Genomic DNA, 10,528 nt, shown 5'->3' on the forward strand with positions numbered 1-10,528 from the left:
GCCCAGATTGAGCTGATCCGAAGGGATTACGTGGCCAACGGGGGCTGGGAGACCTTCCTGTCCTACGAAGACCCGGAGCAGGACATCCTGGTCGGGCTCCTGCGCCTTCGGAAGTGCTCCGAGGAATCCTTCCGGCCGGAGCTGAAGGGAGGCGTCTCCATCGTCCGGGAATTGCACGTCTATGGGAGCGTGGTCCCCGTCAGCAGCCGGGATCCCTCCAAATTCCAGCACCAGGTACTCCAAACCCTCTTTATTTTCCCTCCCCTCTCCTCATGGAACCTGATTTAACGTCCGATTCGCTCCTTTGACACCCGTCGTGCCTTTGGATTCCCTTCTCCCAGTTAATCCTTGTCCAGCAGCTGGATTTCACTCCTGGAATCTGAAAACTAATTCCAGGCGGAGGGAAAGTGAGATTTTTATTTGGTCCTTCCCCAGTTTTCTCTCCAAGGAACGTTTACTGAACGGATTCTTCCCACCCAAACAGAAGGAATCCAGTTTTCTACTTGAAGTGCCTGGAGAAGCTGCGGACTCCCCATCCCTGGAAGTGTCCCAGGACAGGCTGGATGAGGCTTGGAGCAACCTGGGATGGTGGGAGGTGTCCCTGCCCATGGCACTGGATGAGCTTTAAGGTCCCTTCCAACCCAAACCGTTCCACGATTCCATGATTTAGCAACACTCCCAGATCTCTTCGTTGGCTCAGGCAGCTTTTTTTCCTTCGGAGAACGTGTCGTGTATCCCTTAAAACGCGGGAATGAAGGGACTGGGAAGCTGCTTCTCGTTCCTTGCAGTGACTTGCAGGAAAATATCACATTACCCTGCTGCCGCCTGGGACGTGTCGGGGCTTGTGGGGAGCGAAAACCTGAATTAAATTGAGGCTCTGAACCCTTTAAGGCTGAGCTTTCCAAAACAATCCCGGTTGCCCGGAGCGCTCAGGGGGCCGATGTTTTAAATTAACTTCCTTGGAAAGGATTAATCTTTGCCTGGGGAGGTGCCTGGTGGTTTTGGCCAGAGAAAACATCAAGGAGGGGGGGAGAGAAAAATCAAGGAAAAGTGGATATTGGAGGGGGAAAAAAATCAGGAAGGAAAATAAAGGGAATCGACCGAAAGCGGCCGAGCACGAACGTGGAAACGGCTGGAAGTGGGAATTCCACGGTGGAATTTTGCGTTCCTCGGGTCAGTCGGAGGGTTGTTCCTCGGCCAGGGAGCAGTTTCTGATTAGAAGGACATTTTGGGATGAAGATTCCTTAAAAAGGCCTCCGAGCGTTGAGCGGTTTTGGTTTTCGTTTTTTGGTTTTTAATTAAAAAAAAATTAAAATTAAAGAATTTTTTTTAAAAAAAATTAAAATTTAAATCGCGGCGGCTTCAGAATGCCCTGGAAACCAGATGAAGGAAGATCCCGCTGTAATTCCTGCATCCTGGTGTTTAGGAGGGAATGAATCTCCTCAATTATTCCCAGATATATAGGACAACAGAGGGGTTAAATAGAGTGGAAAGGCTTTTCCCTGTGATTCCAGGAGCGCTTCTAAACACCAGGATGCAGGAATTACAGCATGGAGATGGTGCAGGGTGTTAACATGTTTTCCTGCTTTTCCTTTGGATTTGGCATCTCCTGTGGCACGAGCTGAGAGTTGAGCTCAGCCCGGACCTGTGAGGGAACGTCGTGATAATTCATCCTGGAATGAGCAGGGAGACAGTTCCTGACTCCTGGAGGGGTTGGAAATCAAGATAACGAGGTGCTGAGGGAACTTGTGGATCATGGAATGGTTTGGGTTGGAAGGGACCTCAAAGCTCATCCCTTTCCACCCCCTGCCATGGGCAGGGACACCTCCCACTATCCCAGGTGGCTCCAGCCTGGCCTGGGACACTGCCAGGGATCCAGGGGCAGCCACAGCTTCTCTGGGAATTCCAGACCAGACTCTCCCCACCCTCCCAGCCAACAATTCCTTCCCAATCTCCCATCTCTCCCTGCCCTCTGGCACTGGGAAGCCATTCCCTGTGTCCTATCCCTCCAGCCCTTGTCCCCAGTCCCTCTCCTGCTCTCCTGGAGCCCTTTTAGGCTCTGGAAGGAGCTCCAAGGTCTCTCTGGATCCTTCTCTTCTCCAGCCTGGACACCCTCAGCTCTCCCAGCCTGGATCCAGAGCCTGACATTTGATCCATCCTCTTCCAGTTCCTCTCTGAGAAGGAGTTCAGGGAACAAGGGAATCTCGGGACTCAGGGAAGAGCCTCCCTTCCCCTTTGCTCCCATTTCCATCCCCAGATTCCATAAAAATCCCTCTGACTGGATTCTGAGTGTCCTTTACAGTAAAATCCCAGGATTGGAAGGGACCTTAAAGCTCATCCCATTCCACCTCCTGCCATGGGCAGGGACACCTCCCGCTATCCCAGGTTGCTCCAACCCAGCCTTGGACACTCCCAGGGATCCAGGGGCAGCCACAGCTTCCCTGGGAATTCCAGCCCAACCCCTCCCCACCCTCCCAGCCAGGAATCCCTTCCCAATCTCCCATCTCTCCCTGCCCTCTGGGAAGCTGCAGTTTCCAACTGCAGGATGATTTGCCATCAGTGGATTTGACTCCATCCCGTTCCTGCCGTGGACAATCCGACCCCGGAGCTGCCCGTGAATAATTTCACCACCAGAAAAAAAACAAAATCCCTGGATATCCAGCAATATTCCTGATCCCAGGATCATTCCTGTGCCAGAAGAGATGAATCTTTTAGTACTGAGCTGGTGCTTGTTCTGACCTTGCCTATTCTTTCTGATTTTTACAGAACTTTTTACCTTTTCTCCCTGTCATTTCTCCCTTTGCAGGGATTTGGGATGTTGCTGATGGAGGAGGCGGAGAGAATCGCCAAGGAGGAGCACGGGTCATGGAAAATTGCTGTGATTTCAGGTACCTTTATCCCCTTTTTTTTTATATATATATGTATTTATATATAATCTCTGCCTTAATCTGAAAATAAACCCGCTGCAGCCACTGCTGGGAACGTTCCCGGTGCGAGGGAGAAAATAAGGATCAGCTGTTCCTTCGTCACAGAGTCAGATTTCACTGTGGGTTTATCCAGACAACCCCGTTGTGGTGAGAGGACACTCCCCAGGGATCCATCCCAAGGGCTGGAGGACAAGGATTTGTGTGACCACGGGGGTTTCCCTCCCCCAGATCCCATTCCTGACCTCGGCTTGTTCTCCTGGAGAGCTGCTTTCCAGAGGGATGTTTAGGAGCCTGGAGGTGCCAGAGGAGCTTTTAGGATATTTAGGCATTATCCTGGAGGAGGGAGCTCGGGAAGGAAGAGCTGCAGCCCTTCCTGCTCCTTCGTTCTCAGGGCGAGACTTAAAAACTTCCTCAGTTCATTTTGTGTCTTAATTTATCTTATATTAATTATGGCAGCTGGAGGAAGCTTTTCCAGGTGTGTTATCATGGAATATCCTGGCTTGGAAGGTATCCACAAGGATCAAGTCCAACACAGGACACCCCAATTACCCCCACTAATCCCTGAGGGTGTTGTCCGGACTCTCCTTGAGCTCTGGGAGGTTTGGGAAGTGCCCATTCCCTGGGGAGCCTGTTCAGTGCCCAACCACCCCTCTGGGTGGTAAATAATATGGATTATAATAGAATTATAATATAATAATAGAATATAGATTATATTACTGAGGAAACATGAATTGCATGGGGAGAGAACCCCTTGCTGGCAAAAAATCACTCTATGGGGGGGATTTAACAAAATAACTGTAACATAGACATTTTTTCTTTTTTCCAAAAAAAAAATCATTTCCTGCTGTCCCACCAAAAAAAACCCCAAAAATCAGAAATCCACAGCTCTGATCCAAGCTGCTGAACAGCTTCTCTGTGTGTTCCCAGCTCTGTAATTCCCCTGAATGCTGAAAAACCAAAGTGGATCCTCTCCAAGTCCTTGTGAGTGGGGACAACGTGCAGCCAGGAGCCAGAGGCTCCAAGATAGTTTTGTATTCCCTGGATTCCCTGTTTCTTGGCTGTTTAAGACATGTTGTGGCTGCCCCTGGATCCCTGGGAGTGCCCAAGGCCAGGTTGGAGCAGCCTGGGATAGCGGGAGGTGTCGGGGTTGGAACGGGATGAGCTTTGATGGCCCTTCCCGCCCAAACCATTCCAGGATTCCGTATCCGGCCTTGTTTCCCTGCGTGGGGTCAGTTTGAACTGGGAATTCCACATGGCTGAGAAATGCCTGTGAGGAAGGAGGAAGGTGGAAGTGCACGAGGGTTATTTTGGAGTTGCTGTGGCATTCCCGGCTCGGGCCAGAGCCAGGAACATTCCTTCTGCCAGGAGCGGGAAAACGTGCAGGAATCCCTAAAAAATACCTGGTGAAAACACCGGGGTTCCCAATTTCAGCTGTGTTTTTGGCAAACACTGGTGTGAAGAGGGAGTTTGGGGGCTTGTGGGAAGTCTGGCTTTGCTGGATGCACAGTTTGGGGCCTCCTGCTAAAAACCTCCTCCGCGCTTCGGATTTTCATCCCGGAGCGCCAAGAACATCCTGGGATTTGTCTCTGAGTGCAGAGAATTCCAGGACCACAAGTTTTCCAGCTGTTTCCTTGGAGATGCTGAATTGCAGCTCTCCTGGTGGTTTTATCTGGAGTAAAAACGCAGCCAGGAGTTCTGTCTCCATTGGAGGGTGAAATTTTGGGTTCAAAAGGGTGTTTGGGTTTTTTTTTAATCTGGGAACTCGTTGGAAAGTTGTGTCTCTCCAGCACTTTGCAAAATGATTCCTTCAAAAAGAAATACCTGGAATTTTAAAATAGGACAAGGTGAAGGGGTTTTGTTGTTGGTTGAAGGTGAGGGATCATCTCTGAGAGCAGGTCAAGGTTGGGAATGAGCAGGTCAGGGTTGGGAATGAACAGGTCAAGGTTGGAAGTGACAGGTCAAGGTTGGGAATAAGCAGGTCAAGGTTGGGAATAAGCAGGTCAAGGTTGGGAATAAGCAGGTCAAGGTTGGGAATTATCAGGTCAAGGTTGGGAATGAGCAAGTCAAGATTGGGAATGAGCGGGTCAAGGTTGGAAGTGACAGGTCAGGGTAGGGAATGAGCAGGTCAAGGTTGGGAATGAGCAGGTCAAGGTTGGGAATGAGCAGCAGACATTGTTTCAGGGTGGTTGGACAAGATGACCTTTAAAGGTCTCTTCCAACTCAAACCATTCCATGATTTCATGATCCTCTGTTACTGTTCCCCCCCATGGTTCTGAGCAGGGGCGTCTCACCCTGATTGTTTTAGGATACCCCATTTCCTGGGGATCCCAAAGCGCTGGGTGCCCCCAGGTATCCCAGAGCTGTATTCCAGAGTCTTTGATCCCTGAGGATCCTCCTGTCTGTCCAGATGTGAGGCCAGATGCCCATCTCCAGCTCATGCACTCACCCTTTAGGGAATGAATTTGGGAAGCTGGATAAGCCTGGAGAGGTCCAGAGGTCTCTGATCCTTCACCACAGCCTTGGATTGAAGCGTGGCTGGAAGCTGGTTTGGAAAAGCCTTTACCTCCATCCAGAGGAAGGGAAATCCAGATTAAAGTGTGTCTTTGCATCCAAAATGGGCAATACAGTGACAAAAGGGGACGAAAAACAGCACAGGAATTAAAAACCCTCCCGTGTGAGTGACGTGCTTCCAGCGAGGGATGTTGGAATTCCTCTGTGCTGTGGGGCTGAGTTGGTGGGATTGAACAATTCCTGACACCCCCAGCTGTGTCCATTAGATCCTCACTCATTAGGAACCTCTTCCCTCCGTGGCAGAGCATGTTTGGCTGCCAGAGTTGATTTTCCCTGTTGTCTCAGCTCCCTGGAGGATTCCAGGCACAATGTTTTCCCCTCCACGTGGTTCCTTCCCAGGTGGGAAGCGAGTGAGGGATCCCTGATTGCCTCCTGATTAGGATCAGTGGGATCCAAGTAATGAGACTGGAGGGAATGATCCCAGTGTCTTTCTCCTGAGGCTGTGGGGAGGATTTGAACCAATTCCACCTGTTTTCCATGGCCTCCACCAGGGATAAAATCCTTCAGGACTTTGGGGGACTCATGCTGGGTTAGGAACTGGCTGAGGGCCGGGCCCGGAGAGTGATGGGAATGGAGCTGCATCCTGTTGGGATCCGGGCACCAGTGGTGTCCCCAGGGATCAGTGCTGGGCCCGGAGAGTGGTGGGAATGGAGCTGCATCCCACTGGGATCCGGGCACCAGTGGTGTCCCCAGGGATCAGTGCTGGGCCCAGCCCTGTTCCGTGTCTTTCCTGATGACCTGGATGAGGGGATGGAGTCCCACCATCAGCAAATGTGCAGGTGACACCGAGCTGGGGGCAGTGTGGATCTGCTGGAAGGCAGGAGGGCTCTGCAGAGGGACCTGCACAGGCTGGATCCATGGGCTCATTCCAACAGGATGAGGTTCCACAAGGCCAAGGGCCAAGGGCCGGGTCCTGCCCTTTGGCCACAACAACCCCCGTCTGGGCCAGAGGGGCTGGAGAGCAGCCAGGCAGGAAGGGAGCTGGGAGTTGGGATGGCCAGGAAGCTGAACAGGAGCCAGAATGTGCCCAGGGGGACAAGAGGGCCGATGGATCCTGGCCTGGATCGGGATCAGGGTGGCAGCAGGAGCAGGGAAGGGATTGTGGCCCTGTGAGGCCACCCCTGGAGTGCTGTGTCCAGCTCTGGGCCCTCAGCTCAGGAAGGACATGGAGGGGCTGGAGCAGGGCCAGGGAAGAGCAGCGAGGCTGGGAAGGGACTGGAGCACAATTCCCGTGAGAAGAGGCTGAGGGAGCTGGGGGGGCTCAGCCTGGAGAAGAGGAGGCTCAGGGGAGACCTCATCCCTCTGCACAACTCCCTGCCAGGAGCGGGGAGCCGGGTGGGATCGGGCTCTGCTCCCAGGAACCAGCAGTAGGACAAGAGGGCTCGGCCTCCAGCTGTGCCAGGGGAGGGTCAGGTTGGATATCAGGAAGGAATTCTTTCCATGGAGAGGGATCAGCCCCTGGAATGGGCTGCCCAGGGAGGGGGTGGAGTCACTTCCCTGGAGGTGTTTAAGGACAGACTGGATGTGGCATCAGTGCCACGGGCTGGGAACCACGGCGGGGTTGGATCCAGGGTTGGACTTGATGATCTCGGAGCTCTTTTCCAACCCGGCTGATTCTGGGATTCCATGATTCTGTGATCTCCCAGCCTGGTGGTGCTGCTGGGTCACGGGTGGAAGGAAACTCTGCTTCTCCTGTTTGCCTTTTGCAGGCGGGGGAGAGAAAAAAAGGAGGTTGGGGACTTACTGAGGGTAAATCAGATGCATCCCAGGGTGTTAAATTCACCTGGAATGAGGAATGTTCAGAGGGGGAGAGGCTGAGCTGGCACATAAATCAAAGGGGCACATTTGATGGGACCTAAGTAGCCTCATTTCCTCCTGTAAACAGCCCTCTGGCCACCCTGGAAGTGATAAATTAGGGCAGTAAAACAGCATCCACGGGATGTTGATTCATGGGATACTCAGGACTCCGGGGCGGGGAGGATTGATGGGGTCTGGGAGGGCTCCCTGGAGTTTTGCTTCCAGCCCTGGTTGGTTATTTTTAGCCCGTCTTGGAGGCTGTTAATAAAAAGGAAGTGGCCCGGGATAAGTGGAAACACGGGAATGGTAATGAATCGACTCTCTGGTGTTTGTCTGGCTTGGATGGATGGGAAAAAAAAAATTAATTAGGGGGATTTGGAAGAAGCCAAGGATAAACCTGGAGTAGTGTGCCGTGTGAAATCCTCCAGTTCTTAATGAACCGCGATTTTGGAGGTTTTAATGATGTGGCAGCTTTGAAAACAGGCTTGATAGTGAATTAACTGGGATTTTGGGGCAGGCATGAGCAGGAATATTGGCTGTCCTTAAGCAAGGACAATCCTACACAAGCATTTTTTGCAAGGGTGTCCTGGTAGGAAGCTTTTAAATATCTATAAATGTTATACATATATATTTTTATATATATATATGTATTTATAATAGAATCATAGAATCAACCAGGTTGGAAAAGACCTCTGAGATCATCAAGTCCAATAGATATATGTAAATATATATAATATATTATATATATTATATTATAAATAATATATATAAAATATATATTTATATAATATATATATATATTGTATATATAAATATATATCTTTATATAAAGGCAAACCCTACACAAAATCTGGATTGAACAGGAGTTTTTGGATGTTTGGGGAATCCTTCCTGCCTCTTCCTTCCTTGACAAACCCTTTCCCCGTCTGAACCCCAACCATCCCTGAATTTATAAAACCCAACCAACAAAAAAAAACCCAAACAAGAAAAAAAAAACCCCAGACAACAGAAAAAAAACAACAAACACAAATTCTGAAGCTGCATCCTGTAGGAATGATTTATAAATCCGATTAATGACGGAGTGAAGGTGATTTCCATCCCGGCGGTGCCCGGTAACACCCCGCGGTGGAAATAACGTTGAATCAGAGCAAGAGCAGCTCCCAGGGGCTTGAAACCAATCCCAGGGATTCTCTTTGCTGGGAATCTTCCTCCCTGCCCTGCCCAGCCCACACGGGGTGATCCTCCTTTCCAAGGAGTGAAGGAGCTTGTTCGACACGACGGTTCCATCCCTGTCGTGTCCGTGACCCACATCTGTTTCCAGCCCGGCTTTTCATCCAGGAATTTACTCCTGGCTTAAGGCAGGTTTATCTCCACGGGGCTTTGTCCATCTCTCAAGGCTGGTGGGGAAGAGATTAACGCTGCTCCTTGCTTCGCCAGCCCCTCCCTGAAATTTTGGGAACCGCTCCGCACCTGGGATCGCCCTCCTGGAACAGGGGGGAAGGATCAGAGGGACGGCAAAATTTTCCTTTAAAAGCACATCCAAACAGGATTTCACAAGTGAATTCCAGCAGTCCCTGTGCTTTTTCAGAGCACATTAGTTTCCTAGGGGAAAAAAAAAAAAAAAAAGGAATAGAGAGAGTTTTTCCCAGCAGAGTCTTTCCGAAGCATTTTGTTCTCCCCCGCTGCTCTCGGAGTAAACAGGTTGGGCTGAACTCGTGTCACAAGTCCCTGCTCCAAAGGTTATTTAGTGGAGGGAGGGAAAAGGGGAAAGGTGCAGCTGGATTTGACAGGATTGAGTGTGGCAGTGCCTGAAATCATGGAAGGTTACTTCCAAACAAAGGAAGGGCTGAGTTGCAGGCCCCGAGGAGTCGTGGCAGGCAACGATCCGGGGAATGATGCCCGGAGCAGCTGCCTCCTGGTGTTCCTGGCTAAATATCCCGTCATCTGGAGAGGACCAGGGGGAAAACTGCCTGGAATGGACCATGGAGTCAGTGACAAGTGGATTGGGAGTGTGTTTGTAAGGGAAGATGAGCGTCGGCAGCCAGGCTGGGAAGGGCGTTTGGATTCGGGGAAGTCAGGCTGGTGATGGGATGGGAAAGGATGGGATGGGAAAGGATGTCAGCCAGGGATAGCTGGTTCCATAATGTGTGGGATGCCTCTGACATGGATTTAAAGCTTGGATTCTGCTGTCCTGGATTATGTGGGCCCTGGATGTTAAAATTGCCGGGTACGTCCTTCCCCCCAAAAACGCAGCCTCGGATCTGGACCTTTGACTAAACCAGGATGAAACATTCCCAGGAAGGTTTGACTGAACTAATCAGGATTAAATAGTCCCAGTAAGGTTTGACTAAACCCAGCAGGATGAAACATTCCCAGGAAGGTTTGACTAAACCCAGCAGGATGAAACATTCCCAGGAAGGTTTGACTAAACCCNAGGTTTGACTAAACCCAGCAGGATGAAACATTCCCAGGAAGGTTTGACTAAACCCAGCAGGATGAAATAGTCTCAGCAACGTTCGACTGAACCAACTAGGATTAAATAATCCCAGGAAGGTTTAACTGAACCAACCAGGATGAACCATTCCCAGGAAGGTTTGACTAAACCCAGAAGGATAAAACATTCCCAGGAAGGTTTAACTAAACCAAGGAGGATTAAATAGTCCCAGGAAGGTTTGACTAAACTCAGCAGGATTAAATAATCCCAGGAAGGTTTGACTGAACCAAGCAGGATGAAATAGTCCCAGTAGGGTTTGACTAAACCCAGCAGGATGAAACATTCCCAGGAAGGTTTGACTAATCCCAGCAGGGTGAAGCATTCCCAAGAAGATTTGACTAAACCCAGCAGGATGAAATAGTCTCAGCAAGGTTTGACTGAACCAAGCAGGATTAAATAATCCCAGGAAGGTTTAACTGAACCAAGCAGGATTAAATATTCCCAGTGAGGTTTGATTAAACCCAGCAGGATGAACCATTCCAAGTAAGGTTTGACTGAACCAACCAGGATAAAATAGTCTCAGGAAGGTTTGACTGAACCCAACAGGATGAAACATTCCCAGCAAAGTTTGACTGAACTAATCAGGATTAAATAGTCCCAATAAGGTTTGACTAAACCCAGCAGGGTGAAACATTCCCAAGAAGGTTTGACTAAACCCAGCAGGATGAAATAGTCCCAGCAAGGTTTGACTGAACCAGCCAGGATTAAATAATCCCAGGAAGGTTTAACTGAACCAAGC

The 10,528-nt window shown here is 50.2% G+C and overlaps 1 protein-coding gene across 1 annotated transcript in view; it reads left to right on the top strand.

Annotated features, from left to right (window-relative positions):
* Positions 1-10,528, top strand: part of ELP3 (elongator acetyltransferase complex subunit 3) — a 99,817-nt gene that overhangs the window by 77,357 nt on the left and 11,932 nt on the right. Inside the window, exons 12-13 of the mRNA XM_029964882.1 lie at positions 7-234; positions 2,807-2,888. Of these exons, the coding sequence (XP_029820742.1) occupies positions 7-234; positions 2,807-2,888 (310 nt within the window). The remainder of the gene's footprint in view (positions 1-6; positions 235-2,806; positions 2,889-10,528) is intronic.

Source organism: Manacus vitellinus, unplaced genomic scaffold, assembly GCF_001715985.3.
Source record: "Manacus vitellinus isolate BGI_N305 unplaced genomic scaffold, ASM171598v3 scaffold_82_pilon, whole genome shotgun sequence".
In the NCBI taxonomy this organism is placed as follows: domain Eukaryota; kingdom Metazoa; phylum Chordata; class Aves; order Passeriformes; family Pipridae; genus Manacus; species Manacus vitellinus.